This window comes from Carassius gibelio, chromosome B21 (genome assembly GCF_023724105.1).
Source record: "Carassius gibelio isolate Cgi1373 ecotype wild population from Czech Republic chromosome B21, carGib1.2-hapl.c, whole genome shotgun sequence".
Lineage (NCBI taxonomy): Eukaryota > Metazoa > Chordata > Actinopteri > Cypriniformes > Cyprinidae > Carassius > Carassius gibelio.
Genome location: NC_068416.1, coordinates 12,616,053 through 12,635,737, shown reverse-complemented (window position 1 = coordinate 12,635,737; position 19,685 = coordinate 12,616,053). Strand labels below are relative to the sequence as shown.

At 37.9% G+C, this 19,685-nt stretch overlaps 1 protein-coding gene and 1 long non-coding RNA gene across 2 annotated transcripts in view; one reads left to right on the top strand and one right to left on the bottom strand.

The window, feature by feature from the left end:
* Positions 1 to 19,685, top strand: part of LOC127985671 (uncharacterized) — a 124,367-nt gene that overhangs the window by 74,205 nt on the left and 30,477 nt on the right. The window lies entirely within an intron of this gene.
* The window catches only part of LOC127985668 (collagen alpha-1(XXIII) chain-like), a 100,788-nt gene continuing 83,286 nt past the window's right edge, over positions 2,184 to 19,685 (bottom strand). The window contains exons 10-29 of the mRNA XM_052587718.1: positions 14,447 to 14,506; positions 13,516 to 13,632; positions 6,488 to 6,514; positions 6,299 to 6,325; positions 5,700 to 5,753; positions 5,558 to 5,620; positions 5,382 to 5,417; positions 5,215 to 5,280; positions 5,085 to 5,120; positions 4,941 to 4,985; positions 4,772 to 4,870; positions 3,642 to 3,695; positions 3,502 to 3,558; positions 3,343 to 3,369; positions 3,186 to 3,254; positions 3,044 to 3,106; positions 2,918 to 2,944; positions 2,789 to 2,842; positions 2,558 to 2,644; positions 2,184 to 2,396 (exon numbers count right to left, since the gene is read on the bottom strand). Coding sequence (XP_052443678.1) covers positions 2,208 to 2,396; positions 2,558 to 2,644; positions 2,789 to 2,842; positions 2,918 to 2,944; positions 3,044 to 3,106; positions 3,186 to 3,254; positions 3,343 to 3,369; positions 3,502 to 3,558; positions 3,642 to 3,695; positions 4,772 to 4,870; positions 4,941 to 4,985; positions 5,085 to 5,120; positions 5,215 to 5,280; positions 5,382 to 5,417; positions 5,558 to 5,620; positions 5,700 to 5,753; positions 6,299 to 6,325; positions 6,488 to 6,514; positions 13,516 to 13,632; positions 14,447 to 14,506 — 1,257 coding nt within the window. The 3' untranslated portion in view covers positions 2,184 to 2,207. The remainder of the gene's footprint in view (positions 2,397 to 2,557; positions 2,645 to 2,788; positions 2,843 to 2,917; positions 2,945 to 3,043; positions 3,107 to 3,185; positions 3,255 to 3,342; positions 3,370 to 3,501; positions 3,559 to 3,641; positions 3,696 to 4,771; positions 4,871 to 4,940; positions 4,986 to 5,084; positions 5,121 to 5,214; positions 5,281 to 5,381; positions 5,418 to 5,557; positions 5,621 to 5,699; positions 5,754 to 6,298; positions 6,326 to 6,487; positions 6,515 to 13,515; positions 13,633 to 14,446; positions 14,507 to 19,685) is intronic.

Below are 19,685 nucleotides of genomic sequence, written 5' to 3'. Positions count from 1 at the left end.
CTGACCAATAGCATCGATTTGTGAAAAAATATGAAATTGACCAAATTTGGACATGCGAGGTTTCCGCCCGACAGCGACGATATTTTAATAAAGGTGTTCCATTCCAATATTAACCTTCAATTGGATCTGTGTTTCATATGAATTTTATAGTATACTGAGCCTTATGAAATTTATCATTATTAAATGTATCATAAATATAGATCAGCACTTACTTAATGTAAGTTACTTTGCAGAAACAATGAATTTGTCAACATTCTTCTCACCACTGATTGGGCTTTAGACTAAATTATGTCAGTGTTCTATTTTCATTCATTTTGAACACCTCATACATTGAGTGACAGAACACTCCTATTTGTCATGCTATATTTACATATTTGGTATTGCTGGATTCAGCACAACCCCACCTTTCCAACAAGCCATCATATGTGTTTCTATAATAATCCCAGGCAAAGCAAGCACAAAGCAAATGAAAACATTCTGCATAGATATAAAATTTGTGCATGTCCGCTTATTTTAGGTGTGTTTACATGTCTCTATTTATTCCATACATAACGTTATTTACATCCAGTCTTTTCTAGTAATTGAATCAACTTCCTGACTACAAACATGTCAAGTTTCAAAGCACTCAGAGCTTGTGTGATTGATCTGCATTAGTTTATATGCCTTAACTCCCATTCGGACAGGCTATATTTTAGTCCTTTATTGGTTTTGGGGTGTATAACAATATCAGTTAATTTAACAATCTTAGCAGTAAATTATTTTTAGCCAAGAATCCATTTCATATATGGGAGACCTTAGAGATGAGGAAAAACATTGTTGGGTTTAGTTCTACCTCCGGTAGGTGTATCTCAAAAACTAAAGCACTTTTTGACCATTTGTCACTAGCCTATTAGTGATTAGTGAGAATGAAAAATACAGAAGTCCCGGTTGCACTTTATTTTACAGTACGTGTACTAACATGTACTTATAGTGTACTTACAGTGTATTTATCTAAGAAGGTTCTGGTAATACAGGGTAACTACATGGGGTAGGGTTAGGTTTAGGGCTAGGTTCAGGGTTAGTACCTAGTTATTACATAGTTATTGTAATTACTATAATAAGTACATAGTATGTACTATGTACAGGACTGTAAAATAAAGTGCTACCGAAGTCCCATATGGGCCATGGATTATTGTTTTCTTGTGATTAATTTATCTCATGATCTTGACATAAGTTGTTTTCTCATTAACTTTTTCAAACATTGATGGTTTGATTCTGGAACAATGCACCAGGAGTCTGTTGTTACTAATGTAATGAATGGAACATTCACATGCATCTGATTCGAATCTTATATGTTGTGGATATTTCAGCAAAAAGCTTTGCTTAATAATAACGCCTACTGAAAACCTTGTTACAAGATGTTCTTGAACAATTTTGGACACAGAAGGACCACTGTTAAAGTGGGAATTAAATGTGTAATGGAGGGATATGTAAAAGATTTTAAAATGCATATGGTGGGTAACTAAATTTATTAATAATATTAATTTGGAAGATCAAAATGCAAGCGGGAGAAGCCTTATGTTATGGTCATCATGCAGATAATAACATGCAGGATAAACACTGTTCATGCATTAAATTAGGAAACACCAAATCCCATCGTTTTTTAGTTTTCTGAAGGAAAGCTTCGGATCTTCCAATGATTCTCTATGGTGCAGAAACGTAAAGATGTCTGAGTTCCGCTCCTCGTTCAACTAATACTCGACTCCCATTGGCTCATCTGCATTAGAGGGGAGGGGCTTACCGATAGGTGAGTTGGTGTTGACAAGATGCTTCCTTAAAGTATGCATAAAAAAAATCTAAAAATGTAAAAAAAAAAAAAAATTTTTTTTGGTAATTATTAATCAAAATCGGATCATTTGCTGGTTCTCTGCAATGGCAGTCCTTCTCTGATGATGTCTGTTTAATGGCTTGGGCAGAATATGCTTAACCATGCTTCTCCATAGAGCCCATAGAACTCTCCATAGTTCAACTTCAGTTTGTCTACATTGACTTTAGTGTTTTTTCCCATACTATGGAAGTTAAATGAGGACCAGCAACTGAAGGTGAACTATCCTTTTAACACTTCACAGTTGTCAGTTTTAAAAAATATGCAGTTCTGTATGTTAGAATTCATTTGTGTATGGGGCAAACTTTGGATTATTAGAATTTATAAAAAAAGAAGCTCTGTTCTATGCCAAGCCATCCTGAGAGTCAGATCTCATGGTTGTGGACAAGGGAACCCTGAGCACCAGGATGGAAACATCGAAATGATATGGGCACACACACACAAGAAAAACAATTAAATACTGTACCAAAGGGCAGGGGGCATTTGATGGAGCCCCTGCCTCCCCACCATGTTCTATATACCCACTGGAGTCCTGTCAGTGAAACCCATCCATGTCAAATTTTAGTTGTAGTAAATTCTTTCAGTACATACACATGAAGCTGACTTTGCCCTGTCTTTTTTTTAAAAAGCATGTAAAAAAAAAAAAAAAAAAAAAAAAAAAAAACATAGCATTCACATGATTTCAAGACATACCACAGGACAAGGCTGATCAAGTCCTGGAGGTCCCTGCTCTCCCTTCTGTCCTTTCAGACCTTTTTTCCCTATTGAACCTCTGTCACCCTGCATGTTGAAATAAAGAAGAGCATGTTGAAAGAGAAGAGGTATGTTTTGAGAAAAAGTGGTGAGGTTGCACTCGTACAGCATTAAGAATTGTGTTTAAAATAATATACCATATATTTAATATAAAACACAAAAATCATTAACCTTTTCCCCCTTGTCTCCTCTGTCCCCCTTTTCTCCTTGAAGTCCTGGGAAACCCTATCACAGGAGAGTCATGTTCAAAAAGGAATGACGTCATATACTTACATAACTAACACCATAATGATTACTTACATCTAAACCTGGTTCACCTTGTTTCCCCTTAAAAACAAACCATAATGGTAAAAGAAACAACATTAACAGGTTATTTGTAGTCATTTTAGGCCTTATTAACTTGTTTAAGGTGTACAAGACACTGACCTTTTCACCTTTTGCACCTGGCAGGCCTATCAAGCCATTAGACCCTGGAAAGCCTTGAAGACCCTAAACACAAGTAGCAGAATAGTATCAACCCAGTCTTGATGTGGTTTCTGCATATTGTTTTTTTTGCAGCAAAACTTACCCGCTGCCCAGGTGGACCTTTCTCTCCAGCATCGCCCTTTTCTCCTTTAACTGCTTCACCAGGCTCTCCCTATGTTATATTTACATTTGTGTTAGACTGATGTTAAATATTTAATCTGCTATGAACATGAAGTTTCAACAGTGCTTCCCAGTCTCACCTTGGGTCCAGCCAATCCATGATATCCCTGAAAGGAATGAATGGAGGGAGGGGGGGGGGGGTAAATATGCTTAACTTTCCTTAACAAAAAGTTTATTTTTCCTTAACAGAAACTTATTTTTTATTTTTAAGTCTATGAAGTATAAACTGTTTTACTTACGGCAGGTCCAGGAGGTCCAGGTGGCCCTGGTGGGCCAGGCAAAGAGATAATCTGGGCCTACAAGAGTTATCAAGATTAATTCAGTTAAGTTACATCTGGATGACATGGTATTTTCATATAGGTATGCATTTTAAACTCACCATATTGTCCTCAAACCTAGAGTCTCCTTTATCTCCCTTTTGCCCTGCTTCACCCTGAAATGCCATAACAATTAAACATGTATCATATCCTTATAAAGTTGCATTAAACATGATATGTAAAGGGTTTCGTTTTGGTTGTTTCCTAAATTCCGTATTTTTTCTCGAAATTCCAATTTTTCTGGTTTAAAATTTTTTTTTTGACTAATTTTTAATAGTTAAATTAATTTGTATTAATCAAAAAGCATGTCTAATTAATTAAATCATGAAACTGGTGCGTTTTCATATCCATTTATTAATAGTTTAACAAAAATTACATGTTTAGTGCCCCATGAAATGTACCAGATTCTGTTTTAGCATGTCTAATTATTCGAATGCATAAAACAGCTATATGTATTATATATTTTTAAATTCTTAAAGCAGCCTTAAGAATTTTATTTATCTTTGAATTATTGAATATCAAGCAAACCTTATTTTTTGGCAAACATAGGGGATTTACTATTAAAATTAAAACATGGAAGAAATGTTGTGTGATTATTCCTTAAAAAGTAAAGTTTGTTTCATTTTAGTAGTAGTACTGTAGTAGGCTATGTACATTCTACTGAAAAATAGTAATAGGCATAATGTCTTAAAATCAAACCAGACTTTTATTTTGATGGGTTGCTGTGAATACCTTTACAGTTCTGTGTATGTGATATGACGCTAGTTTCACTTGAGTTAAATGCTCAAGAAGTGACTCTCAGAGTGTTTATGTAGATGTTGTTCATGTGTTTAGGTCCTCATTTAGTGAGATGGCAGATGCTGAAATCACTGTGAGCATCACGCACGCTTCAGTATGTGTGTAGTCAATGAAAGTGCACGTCCATTCAATGACAGAAACATACAGAACATGCAGGATTCATATTTAAATGTGACTTTTGCGGCTTAATATTTACTGATACTAGTCCATATTGCAATTTGTTTTAAGTGTAATGACATACTTTTGATTAATTCATTCAAAATGTGACAAATTCTGTGACATTCCACGTTAAACTGTGAATTCCATTTTTATGACTGAATTCTGTGATTCTGTCCGGATTTTTCATGTCGCGGAAATCAAAGGACACTTCATGTAATATGTTGGTAATACTCACTGAAGGCCCTATCAGTCCAATTTCCCCTTTTTCCCCTTTTTCCCCTTTTGCTCCTGCTGCCCCAGGCTCTCCTGCATCACCTTTATCTCCCTTATGACCCTGGAAAAAACATCAAGCTATTTAATACAGTACACTTGTATAACTATAATCAGACTGCGTATGAACAAACCTGCTTTCCTTCAGGTCCTGGTGCCCCATGTAAGCCCATTTCTCCCTGTTACAAATACATATTTGAGATATATCTGACTGTTATGTGTCGCAGCAATATTAACTGGTATGTGACAATGCAGTTAAATGAAAACGTATAACTCACTTTTGGCCCTTGCTCTCCTGGAGGTCCTGGAGGCCCCTTTTGGTACAAAGAAAATATCAATACAAAAACTAATGCCTGGAGATAACAGAAGGGACTTTACACAATTGCTAATTTTCTAACTGAAATGTACCTGTAGAGCTTTGAGTCTAACATCCAGATCAGCATTTTCTATGAAGCCAGTGGCTCCTTTTTCTCCCTGAGAGAGACAGATGGAAACGACGGTAAAGCAAGATGTCAAATCTAAGATGTTCAAAAGGAAATATGTAATGGAAAAAAAAAAGACTGTTAAACATTCACCTGGGGTCCTGGATGTCCACTATCCCCCTTTTCACCCTAAGGAATCAGGATTATTGTATTGTTTCAGTAAGTTCACTTACTCAGTAAAACACACCTAAATTAAACTACATAGATCTCATAAACACTATAACTGCATATTCTTATTAGAATTACCAGCTTTTCAACAGACAGCTCACCTTCATGCCAGGGGATCCATCAGTCCCTTTCTTCCCTTCAGTACCTGGAGCACCATTATCCCCCTATATGCCAAACAACTGCATAAAAATTAAGGTTGTCTTTGTGTGTATGAAAACAGAAAAAAGGGGGTGAAAATCTAACCTTTTCCCCTACAGGACCCTGTGGGCCAGGCATGCCATTGGCACCATTCATACCCTTAATGAGAATACAAATTATATTATAATTTTGTAGGCAAATACTGTGCAAAGAAAAATAAGTAGTAGTGAATATTAAATGTACATTAAAGTATTTGACAATTCTGTAGGCTTAAATCAGTGTGACTTCAAAATGGACACTACAGTAGAAACTTTGGTGAACATTGCTAGTCTTGAGTTGAACAATTAATCTGTTAAGTTAATGCACAGAGAGATTTTGTCTCGGTAACCTTTCATCAAAATCTTAAAATATTTTGTTATTTATTTACTTAAACTACTTATATCAAATTGGTACCAAGGTGATTTAATGTTTAACAGAGTCCAAATCTCTATCATTTTAGTATTTGAAAGAAACGTTTTTTATTTTTTTTATTTTTGCTTTAAGCATTTCATTGTACTATCTTACAAATACCACTTGGTTTGATATTGCTGTTTTGATTATTTATATTAATAATACATTCATGCATTTTTAATCTAGTTTGAAGTGTCCAAAACATTTAAGGGACCACTCATGTGATTTACATATGTTCATAGACACGTTTATACCTGCATGCCAGGTGGCCCTCTTGGTCCCTGTAGGGAAAATGTGCATTACATAAGTCAGTGTGTAATTACGATATTACATGTTATGCTCATTTAACAGCAATACTTGATTACATTAAGTTGTAGTTTAATAATTAAATGGATTCATATAAAAAGTAAAAAAAAAAAAAGAGAAAAAATATGACGTTCTACCTCATTTCCATCTTTGCCAGGAGGACCCTGATTTTAGAGAGCAAACATAAGAAGTTAGTCATATTTAAAAGAGCAGGTCTCTTTTGGCTCCACTAAATGCTCGACTTTTAGATCTATGATGCATTGTATAACTACTTAAATCCAAATCTTTTACTTTTAATTAAATCAGTGAAGAAAAAGTGAAAATGCTTTACTATATGCAGACAAGGTTATTCAGCTAATGGGAGTGTAACTTTAGAACATACCAGTACAACAGTAAACAACCACAAACATCTTTTAAACATCTATTTCAGACTGATTTGGCAGACGTTCTGTAAGCTTCTAAGCAGGAATGGACTGGGAGTAAAAAACGGCCCTGGATTTTCTCCCAAATAGCCCCACCACAACTTCAAACAGTTGCTACTATCTCACAAAATTACAACAATCCTATTGCATTTATGGCAGATAACATCACAAAACCCTTGGTGACCCTGCTGACAAAAACAATAGAAACTATCACAGAAATTGGAATGATTTCCACTACAAATGCCATTACAAACATTACAAACCTTTAACTTTTAACCATCCAAACCATTAAATAATGATTCCCTTAGTGCGTTTTGGGACATATTACATTAGGATTTAGTAACTCTAACAAAAGCTATGAATAGAAGATGACCAATTACCAGTAGAGACCAACAGGCTCCAATACAGTTTCCATTTAAATTGATTGAATTTTCATTATAACCAGTAAAACCATTACAAATAATGTGAAGCTTTTTAGTTTATTTTTTCAACAGAGGACTGAAATAAATGTATAAGTGTATGAACTAAAATACTTGAAATCTACATAAAAAAAGCAGAATGCAAAATGTATATGACAATGAAAAAAAATAATCTATACGGAATTCTTTAATTTTTTCTTTTTTTTTTTCTTTTAGCTTCTCCCAGCTGCCTTTATCTTCACATCTTTTGCTTGCCATCAAGTGGCCACATATGGGATTAGAATCCTGCCAAATGTATTGCAGTCACAGATCGAAAAATAATAAGGATAAATAAAATATTTAAAAACGCATGTAAAATAACGCACAAATTTTCCAAATTGCAAACAAAATCAGGTTTCCTGCTCATGTTATTTTTTTTTTTTGTGTGCTTGTGGTCTTTTCACCTTTGCTCTTGTTTCCACGTTCTGCGCTTGCATTTCTAAAAGTTGCGGTTAGAGTTTAATGTAAATCAGAGCAGGCTTCAGCATCACCATTGGGCCACAAGTTCTAGATTGACAGCTGCTCCTCTAGCCAATCAGTCCAAGGGGAAGTTGATGTCACTCCAATGCGACTCGTGGCTGCTGTGGCAGGTGTGTGAAGATGGATAACCAGCGTCAGCAGGAAAATCCAGACGATCTCAGGTAGTTAGCCATAAATATTTTGTTACAGGGTGACAGAAACATTCCCTTTGTGTGTTATGATATATTCTGCAAGCTCTATGTAGTCAGAGTAGGCCAATATTTAGCCTGTTAACGTGTCTTGTTAGTTTGGTTTAGTGAGCAATACTTTATATTTTAAGCAGTAGGGCTGCACAATAAATCACACACGATATTTAATTTATCTGGTCAGTAAAGCCGGCTCTGTAATCAGCAGTAAATCTCCATCACCTGTATGATTTCACATGGAGCAGCATTAGCGCTCGACTCGAAATAGCGCTGCACAAAATGATCACTGTATGAAATTAAAGTACCGCACGAGCGATAAGTGAGCACACGGATCCAATGTATTCGACTCGCTCTTGCTGTACTTTGATGTCATACAGTGATCATTCTGTGCAGCTGCTTCAAGTCGAACGCGCCTAATGCTGCTCCTTGTGAAAGCGCACAGGTGATGGAGATTTACCACTGATTACAGAACCGGCTTTCCTGACAAGATGCTCATTAAATATCACACAAAGGGAATGTTTCTGTCACCCACTAACAAAATATTTAAGACTAATTACCTGAGAACGTCCGGGATTTGCCTTCTGACGCTGCTTATCCATCTTCAAACTAGAGGCTGACATTGATTGTAAACAAAATCACTATTAATTACGGGATTGGGACGGGACAGGAAAAAATGTTGGCGGGACCTGGAATCGTAATAACACTTTGATCCCCAACTTCATACACAAATATAGCCTACCTTTTAAATAAATAAAGTATAAACTGTAGGCGTATATTTTAATTTTGAACTCAGTTTTACTTGCACTGTCTCTTTATGCTCTCCTCCTGTTTGCTTTGGTGTGGCTGGTAAAGGACAGATCGTTAACGGCTGGTCTAAGTGGTAAACACTCAAAATAACAATCAAACGTTGTGCTTCTGTAAAATAATTAAAGAAAACAAGATGCGGTTTCTGTCACCTTGGTCATGTAAATTTGAGCAAGAAACGGTGTATGAAAAATAAATCTAGAGTGTCACTCTCAGAGTGCAACGTCTATGCTCAAATGAAAAAATAAATAAAATAGAAAGCATGTGTTAGCATGGATTATTTACATTATGTGTGTGCAATACAGCATGTGCATTGTTTAAGATAAAATAACAAAACTACATTTAAAATTGTTATTTAACTAAAGTGGGCATGCTGTGATCTGTGCTGTATTTTTCCACTGTAACGGACAGATTCCGGCCAAAAAAATGTGAATACAACATGGGAGTGGGAGAGAACATGAGTCATCCCAGGAAACGAGATGGGAATTTCCCCCAGTTTTTTCCAGGGATTGGGACGGGAGAGATTTGAAAATCCACTCCTGTGTCACCGTCACCCTCTACTTCACACACCTGCCACAGGCAGCCACGAGTCGCATTGGAGTGACATCAACTTCCCCTTGGACTGATTGGCTAGAGGAGCAGCTGTCAATCTAGAACTTGTGGCTCAATGGTGACGCTGAAGCCTGCACTGATTTACATGAAACTCTAACTGCAACTTGTAGAAATGCAAGCGCAGAACGTGGAAAAAGAGCAAAGAAGGACCACAAGCACACAAAAAATAAACATATGGGCAGGAAACCTGATTTTGTTTGAGATTTGGAAAATTTTAAATTCATGATTCAGTTTTGTGCAATATAATTTTAAATGTGTTTACATTTTTGATTTACGCTTATTATTTTTCGATCCATGACTGCGCTGTCGGATTTGTGGGTTATTATTTTACATATGTTTTTAAATACTTGATCTTTGCTTATTATTTTTTCAATCTGTGGCAGCAATACATTTGGCGGGATTCTAATCCCATACCCACACTACTTCACGTCAATTTTGGTCTCTTTCAGGGTTGCCATGTTTTCACATAAAACAAACAAACAAAAAAAAAGTGGCAAATCGGTACTCAAAACTAGCCCAATCTCTTTTTGGAGGGGGATCCCCCATAAAAAATCACTTCCAGGGATAAAATTCAGGGGTTCCCCTAGTAAAATTGTCATATCCAGGGGCTAAATATCATGTTATTAAGGTCATTTTCCAACCCGCGGACATGAAAAACAACCCCTGGCAACTGTGTTAAAGTAGCACAGTACGATGGGAAAACAACAGACCTGGCAACTCTTTCTTATAAGCAAAAATAGACTGCATCTGGACTTATTCCGAATGTCCAAATGGCCAGTCCACCCCGCTTTTAAGGATGTATTCAAATTAATGTATTCATGTACAGGTGCATCTCAGAAAGTTAGAATATCATGGAAAAGTTCTTAATTTTTTGTTATTTAATTAAAATAAAGTTTTTTTTTTGTTTTAATTCTGATGGTTATGACTTACAGCCAATCAAGCACGGTAATATCAAGGTCAGCAAAACATTTGTAAGTGGTTTTGGCACTGTGGGCAGGTGCTAAAGTCCTGCTGGAAAAGGAAATCAGCATCTCCATAAAGCTTGTCAGCAGATGGAAGCATAAAGTGGTAAGAGTAGTCCAATATAATACACAGGTCAACAGTATGGAATAAACGCTCAGAAATGCTAGACAGGCTAAACAAGACTTCACAGTGAATGAAAGTTTGGGTTCAGGTCAAATAGGGAGTGGAATGAGGAACACCTGGTGGTGATTAGTCCGAGGTATGGGGCATATGGGTAATGTAGTCCAGAACAGCATCAGTAATCAGGTGAAGGTGCCCTCAGGTGGCCATTGGAGAGAGCCACAGAGGCCTGGATCGTGACATTACCACACACAGTATGAGATGCGATTAAAAGTGAAATATGATAAAATAAATCTGCTAAATTAGAGGGTTAGACTGTGAAGATTTAAGAAAAGAAACAATGCCTAGATGTTATTTAATTTGTGGAAATTCGTGACCAACTGGCAAACCAGAACAAAGCCACATAAATGAAGGCGATATCTCAAAAGGGATCCAGAGGCATGGTCACAATCTAACATTTTCCTAACCCTATGAGAGCACAAATCTTATGTTTTTATTGTGATTGTGCACAAATGAAAGTATACACTTTTGCATAAAAGGTTTTTAAAAATGTTTCATGTCTCAGCTGTTTCAATCTCTCCGGAGCCTGGCAGACATGCATATTCTAGAGATTCAAACTTACATCGCAGTCTGTTCATTATCCAAATAAAATACAGTCAACTAAACATTTAAAAGGTTACACTGGTTAGTTTAAATAGACCAGTATACCGGTCCTCTCTGCTGTTATGCCAAGGACGTTTTTGCTCATATGAAGAGGATCATCTTTTCCGTCCATGTGCGAATGTGTAAGTAGTTTACGTTATAAATAATGGTTTAACATTCAAATACATTGCGAATATGGAAACATTTGGATTTGTGCTGAATGAGACATGAGCAATAACCTCCAAATTAAATCTGGCCAAAGCCGCGCGAGCTCCTCGATCTAATGCACTGTATGGCATATTTTTTTAAACAAATAGACTTGGCCTACCGGAACGCAAAAATTCAAAATCAGACATTTTCTATAACAGAATACAGCAGGATCAAATTAATGAGCAAGAGTGTTTTGCTGCAGCAGCGCCGAAGAAAGCAGTTCACTGACTGTGCAGCACAGTCACACGCGCACCACAGTTACATTTGGGATCATTTTATTTTAAATTACATAATGTCAGTTGAAAACATTGCAATTGTGTTTTAAAATACAACAAGCACCACAAAACCATTTAGAGGCTCGTTTAGCAGTCTCCGTGCCAGAAAACCTAAAATGACCTCAAACGTATGGCGTGCTCCCTTCATTTTATCAAATGATCATAATCACATCTATTCATTTTATAATACTGCTACTAGCATTTTATTCAGACTAAAACCCCATTAATTCAAGTGAGAAAGTGTTTTGTGTAGGGATGCGCTAGTTGACCGGCCATAAATCGAAACCGGATGGTTTTTGATTAAAATACATGATCGGCAATCGGACGTTTTTGGTCTTTTTCCGGAAGTGCACTCACATTGTAATGGTTCACTATTTCATTTGTGTGGAAGTATTTCTAAATCTGTGCACAGGACAGGGGCAGCCGTTCAGCACTGGAAATGCAGAACTTCATGTCTGAGGCACAGATAGCAGGAAGCGAACAGCCGTTGGTGTACTGGCGCACAAATAAGATCCCCTTTTCTGCGCGCACTAAAGCTGTACCGGTCCGCGCCCTGAACACGAGGAAAAAAATGGAAACCGGAATCGGCCAGTTTGCTTGCAAAAAAAAATCGGTATCGAAATCGGCCACGATAAATCATGATCGTGCATCCATAGATTTGTGTGTGTGTGTGTGTGGCTTTTGCACATCCTGTCATGCCGGTGACTGCTGTCTGCCATAGATGCATTTTTCAGCATTATGGTTCACGATTAATCGATTAATTGATCGTTAATTTAAATGACAATCGATCAGGAATTAATCGATATTTTACATCCCTAGTTTGTGTGCAATAAATCTAGAAAAAAAGAAAGTTTGCTTTTTTAAATTAAGTTACAATAAAATATTCAATTTTTTTTAGATGCACCTGTATTTCTACAGACACTCAATAGAAAAATCTACTGTCTTGATTTTTGTGCCACGGTGTTATCTATTTGTTAAGTTGCACAGAACTTCTGAGAAAGACAGAGGCACAGCATCAGGCCTAATGAGGTGGTTTCACTTAGGCATATATAAACACAATTTGGGATACAATAACAGGAAATGGCCTTTGAGCTTCTTGACCCCAGAACATCTGCTCCCAATATGAGGTAGAGAGCAGGGTGAGAGTTGTTGTCCTTTATCATTGCACCATTCTTTGTTTGGATTAGATGGTAGTCTGAAAAGGAAATAAAGTTCTGAACATATGTTGGGATAAACTGGCTTAGGAAAACCCACCTCAAAGACTGTTATATAATGCATTACAGAGAACAGCATGTTGAGGCTTCGTATGACTTTTGAGGTGATGAAATCTTCCTTTAGTTCAACAGAACAAAGAAACTCATACAGGTTTGGAACAACTTGAGGGCGAGTAAACGATGATAGAATTTTTGGGTGAACCTGCTCCCTGCAAACACTTTAGTCTTTCAAAAGCCAGAGTGCTATGCCTCACCAGTTCAACATGCTCAAACAGGTGAAGAGCTTCCGACCGTAATGCTACTGGTGCTAGCAGCGCAGAACACATGCAAATGTGGAGTCAACATAAGCTAAATGTTGACTTGTTGTTTTCACTTTTTCACACTAGAAATCAACCAAGAACATACAAGGATGTTGATCCAGGAACATGTTGTACTTTGTGAAATCATGTTTACCCTCTGAACGCATAGCACTCATTACACCTGAGATGTATTCTACAGCTATCCATCTTAAACAATCTATGTATTTTTAAAACCAAGTCACTATGTAAGGAAGCATCTGCCAAGAACACTTGCAGTATAGCAAAGGAGCAAATGCAGTATATCTGAACCCAACACTGAGCAAAGTGTTCAGCTCAGTGAGAAGCTGCACCTGGTCTTCTGAATGGCGTCTTCAGCACAGTGTGACCATATACAGTATGAGTCACAACAGCTGTAGAATGAGTGAGCTTAGTACAGACACAGGCACAAGAGACCATGTGAGACTGAATGCAAGTGTCTCACCGGCTCTCCTGGGTGGCCCTGCGGCCCATCTCTGCCTGTGTTTCCTGGAGGCCCTCTGGGACCAGGTGTTCCTGGAGGTCCTGGGGGACCTGGGGGCCCAGCCTGACCTTGATCACCCTAAAGACAGAGAGAGAACGTGTATTTGAATATTGTATTTGAAAAGAGTTTCAATGTTGTTTCTGATCTCAAATAGTTGAGATCCAAACCATGTTTCACATTCATTTTGTCTCATATAACAACTGATATTTTGAGCACTGATACTGAGTTTGGTTGCGGCAAATGCTAAAATGCTTCTGGGGCCGAAGCTATAAGGATCAACTATGTATGAAGAAATGTCTGTTCCTCACAAAAACGATTCTTGTAAACATATTAAGATAATGCAAGACACTTTTACAGCTAAAAAAGGTAAAACATTATTTTGGCTTGATTGTTTGCTGTGGTCTAGCAAACATTTTGTTCGTATCTTTTGTTAATAAACACAACAATTATCCTCTCTTTGAAATTCAAAACAGGCATGCAACACAACATTTTAACTGCCAGATGAGCTAACTGAGGCTAAGGACACAAAATAAATGGAGAAAATGAGAAAAGCAGCAAGGCATGCATGCACAAGTTTAGCTCTACCTTTATAAGGTGCCTGTGAAAAGTGTGGTGGTCAGCTGTAGTCGAGAGAAAGCCATGCTCATAGAGAGGGAAGACCATCTAAGAGCAGAGGACAGATAATAAGAAAGATGGACAGACTGAATAAGAAAGAAAGCAGCGATGCCAGTAATCACAGCTGGAGAAACAGATTCCGCTCGCACCATCTTCCCTCAGTGTACAGGGTTGTGGGTACAAAGGAGAAGTGGAAAAACAAAGTGAAATAAAGTAAGGTATGAGGCACAGATGTTTGCGAACATGGACAAGAGATGATAGGCTGGGAAAGACAAACCTTAACCGTGAGAATCTGATTACTGAGCAGGCCTGCAGAGGCAGCGAAGGCCGGTGGTCCCTGGGAGGTCAGAGGTAATTTAGAAAAAAATTGAGGCAGGAAATTACATAAGGGAGAAAGAGGAGATGATTTGGAGAATGACATTGTTACGATATATATAATGGAGGGTGCTGACATCTTATATTGTTCTTCTGTGCAGATCTGAACTTCAACTTGAAATTGGGGCTCTTCTTTTTTTTAAGAAACTGACCCCAAAAACACCTTCTGGATGTGATTAACTTTCAATGGGAGCACATGGCAATGAGGTTTATATTTAGAGTTGCGGTTCGATAGGTCTTCAACGTAAATAAATATTTTTTCCCAGGATAAATTTTTTCATGATTTTTCTTTCTCACAGATTGTCAAGAGAGTCTGTGCACAAAAACTTACTCTGCAGGAACTATACTGAAAAGCTGTAGTGAAGAACCACAGCATGTCTAAGCTACATTTCTACCTTGTGAGCAGAAAATAGATGCTTGCTAATGCACAACCTGCCAAAACGATCTTCGTGGTTTCCAAAATATTATCATGCAGTTTCAGTTTGTTGCCTTGATGTTTTGGTTAGTGGCTAGATGGTTTTTTAGGGGTATTCTTGATGTTAAGTCTCTACGACAGGGGTCAGCAAGTAAGTTATGCATGCACGTCCTGATTTTGCTGAGTTAGATGTGTTCCAGGGTCAACATATTTTGTTGACCCTGGAACAACATTCTACTCTAAAAATTTATTCTTGACCATATCCCTACACCTAAACCTAACCTTAACCATGAGTAATTCCTAAAATCAGAGGAAATTATAGATGAATGACACTGATGTACAAGCACCAAACAGTGATTTTAAGCATAAACTTCACAAAATCTATAAACTGGTTCTTCAAATCTGATTGGTTAATCACAATGTTGTTCCTGGGACAACAAAGATGTTGTCCCAGGAACATGTCTCACTTGGTAAAATCAGGTTCTGCGTTACGCATCAGGCCAAAAACATTTTTTGCTACTAGATGATGGGCCAGAACATAGTCAAAGGATAATTTAAGAAATTTATTGATGAAAAATGCAACCGGTATTAGAGGTCTGCAAGCCCGTTGGGGCCCGACACCATTTTTTTTACAGATCGGGCTCGGCTCAGACTCGGGCTCATTAAGCTAATCTCCTTTTATTTTCCCCATATAATGTACACTCAGAGCACACATAGGCTACTGTATGCAATAGCATATGCAACGCATACGAAAAAGAAGTTTATTCAAGTGTCCTATTAGTATACTTCTTTTAAACTAAAAATAAGTATGCTTTTAGTTGAGTTTTTACGTACTTCTCAGAAATTGGCTTTATGTACTTCTCAGAAATATCTTTAAAATGACATTTAAGTATACTAGACTTATACTTACAAAAAATCTAAATATATTTGAGCTTCACTTGAGTTCCTAGAATCCGTATTTTATAGCGTGTTGATCGATTCCATCTACGTTTTGATTATCATTCTGAATCCAATTTATAGTCTTTTTTTTTTTCAACTTTTTGTTCAAAATGTTATTTCTATATTTTTTTATGAAACTTACCCACATTAAATTGTTTATAAGGAATGCACAAAGCTAGAATAAAATGTTTTTGTTTACAAGCAGATACACTCTTCTTTGGATGTTTTATATGTTCAGATATTCATAATATATACAAATTAATACCTTAACAGGGACAAAGTAGTATACTTAAAATATGATGTAAAGTTCACTTAAAGAAAACTTATGAGTATACTTGCAGTATAAAACTACTAAACTAGTAGTTTACTGAGACTATACTTCAAAGTGTACAAAGTATTTAAGTAGTAAACGTCTCTAGGTTACGTATGTAACCCTAGTTCCTCGAGGGAATGAGACGCTGCGCCGAAACGCTTTGGGGAACGCGTTTACCGTGAGCGACTCTGAATATGATATCTACTCAGACTTATAGAAGAGTGTGACGTCACGGGCGAGGTGACGTAAGCGACCAGGAAGCTATAAAGGCACGAGCCGCGCAGCTGGCTTCAGCTTCGAGTACCAGCAAGCGCCAGCAGGGGTGCCGGGGGTATGACCTCGAGACGCAGCGTCTCGTTCCCTCGAGGAACTAGGGTTACATACGTAACCTAGAGACGTTCCTCTTCAGGAACTCGAGCTGCGTCGAAACGTTTTGGGGAACGAGTACCAACGCTGCCAGACTACCAAACCCCTGCCTAGCGTGTATCCGAAGAGCACAGCTTATGACGAGGTGAATGAAGTGCCTGGAGTGACTGGCATGTCTAAGCTATAGAATCTTTCAAAAGTAGAAGGAAACCCCGTAGCATTGCAGATGTCCAGCATGGACGCACCTGCTAGAAAGGCCTTGGAGGCCGCCATACCCCATGTAGAGTGAGCCTTGGCTCCCGACAGCGGGGGACGACCAGAGGACTCAAAGTGGCCTTGATAGTCTCAACTATCCAACGACTAATAGTCTGCTTAGAAGCAGACTATGAGATGGCGGTAGGCTGCTCAGGGGTGCTGGTTGCGCTATTACTTTACACACTTTTTGTAAAGTTCACATTGCCGGTTGAAATCTTGCATACTAAGGATACAATTTGTAATACCATCTTAAACAACTGGTATGACAAGGAAGCGTATTGGTATGAGCAAACAAACAAGATCAATGGCGCCTTTGGCTACGGAGAGTACACCTTGGCTGTTACACTTGCAAGTTCAAATCGTTACCATTACAGAAGAAAATGCAAAGAAACTCTTTGCAAGAAATCAACAAACAATGCCATGATAATATGCATTTGCCTACTTTTGTCGGGTGACATCCATCAGTGTCCTGGTCCAACTGGCCGAACAAACAGAGCAATCCTTCCTAATGCGCCTACTTGTGGCGCCGGTGCGCCTTTAGCGGCGGTGCTCCCGGTCGGTGTCTACAGGGATCTGGCGTTGGCTCGGGTGAATCCTTGCGCCGAGTTGAGATGGTCCGGTGGGGTTGGCTCTTGCGCGGATGGTGTGCTGGATCTGCAGCCTGATTCACCGGAGGGGCAGCGGTTCGCGTCCGCGGAGAGTGCACCTGCAGCTGCCATTGTCAGCCCTGAGCTTGGTGATGCTTCTATGTGGCACTTGGGTCTGGACGATCCGGGGCTTTGCCGTGGTTCGCCGGGTGGACGTCCTGCGGCGACAGGAGAGGCTACCGCGGAGGTGAGAGGCCCAAGCGAGGGCGGTCTTCACGGAGTCGGCGGGGTGAGCACCGCTAACATCCACAAACGCTTTACAGTAAATAAAGCAATACGCATGAACCGGAAATGGAAGGTTGTTCACACTGTAAACAATGCACGCTTTATCTGGGATAAAAAAGCCAAACCAAAAGGTCTCTTTGGCGGACATTTAAATATCCGAAGCTTAAAATCAAAAAGCGATCAAATTATCCACATGATGACTGAATCAAATCTGGATTATTTCTGCCTATCCGAAACTTGGCTACATAAAAATTCCCCTACTGCTGCGCTTTTAGTTCCGGGGTACGTCTCCTACAGGAGAGACAGAGCTGATGCTAAAGGGGGAGGGGTAATGATCTATGTGAGAGACAGTATACAGTGCAGTGAAATTCAGTGGAAATCCCCAATTGATTTAGAATGTGTTGGGTTAAATTTATCTCTCGCACCTCAAATGTCTCTAACATTAATAGTTTTATATCGACCACCATCTGCTAACATAGATTTTTATGACAAGTTCAAGGAAATGTTAAAGCAGTGTGATTTTAAAAAGGAGGTTATAGTGATGGGCGATTTTAATTTACACTGGGACGATAACAGTACAAGGAATAAGCTGCAGTAAATTATGGATGGATTTAATCTTGTCCAAATTGTTAAAGGACCAACACGGATTACAAACAATTCTAGCACCTTAATTGACTTAATCTTCACTAATCACCCGGAACGGATTACAATTACAATATGTTAACTGGTCTTTCAGATCATAACATGGTGCTTATAATAAGAAAATTAACCAGTAAGCGATTTGCAGCTTATTCCGGAAAAAAGGAGTTCATTGGCATTCCAAGGAGCAAACAGGATCAATTTCATTCTGCAATAAGAAATATGAACTGGGACACTCTATTATTGGACAATGAATTGGAAATAATTAGTCAGAAATTTACTCAATGCTTACAAACAAAAATTAAGGAATTTGCAGTGACAGTTAAACATAAAAACAGAAAGTGTTCACTTCCCTGGCTCATTGATGATATTAAACAGTTAATGAAAGACAGAGACAATGCTCTTAAAAAAGCCATAAAATCAAAACTATCGTGTGAGAGACAAAAATTTGCTTCATTACGAAATAGAGTGATAAGACAACTACGAAAATCAAAGGCAGACTTTTTTATCACAATTATTAAAAATTGTCATGGAAACTCTAAAGCGACTTGGGATCAGATTAATAAATTAACAGGTAAAACTTATTCTAGTAATAATTTAATACAGCTAAAGAATAATGCCATGCTTTTGCAGGATCCAGCTGATGTGGCACAGACACTAAATGAGTATTTTGTTGATTCTGTGGATACCATAGCTAAAAGTTTCCCTGTGAAATATAACAACTTACCTGTCATTACTTTAGATGTGTTAATTGAGCCCCCACTATATCCAAAATCTGTATCTATATCCGATGTGGAAAAGGCAATTACAGAGCTTAAGTCTTCAAGAGCTAAAGATGTGTATGGGATGGATACACTTATGCTAAAACAAATAGGTCAGTCAATTAAGGGTCCATTAACACATATCATCAATGTGTCATTGTGCCTATATTTAAAGGTGGCAACTCCCTTCTTACATCTAATTACCGGCCGATTAGCATTTTGCCAACAGTATCTAAAGTTTTTGAAAAATTGGTTGCTAAACAAATCATCAATCATCTTAATTGCAGTTCTTTTCCTTTGCATCCAATGCAGTTTGGGTTTAGGGCTTATCATTCTACAGAGACAGCAACATGTTATTTTCTGGAAAAGGTTAAATCAAATATAGACAAAGGAGGGATAGTGGGAGGAATATTTTTAGATCTTCGTAAAGCATTCGATACAGTTAACCATTCAGTTTTACTGCACAAACTTAATGCATTTAATTTTTCTTTAAAATGTATTAGTCTTATTAACTTATATATTTTATCTCGTTCACAAAGTGTAAGAATTGACCAATATAATTCCACCCCCTTACTATTATC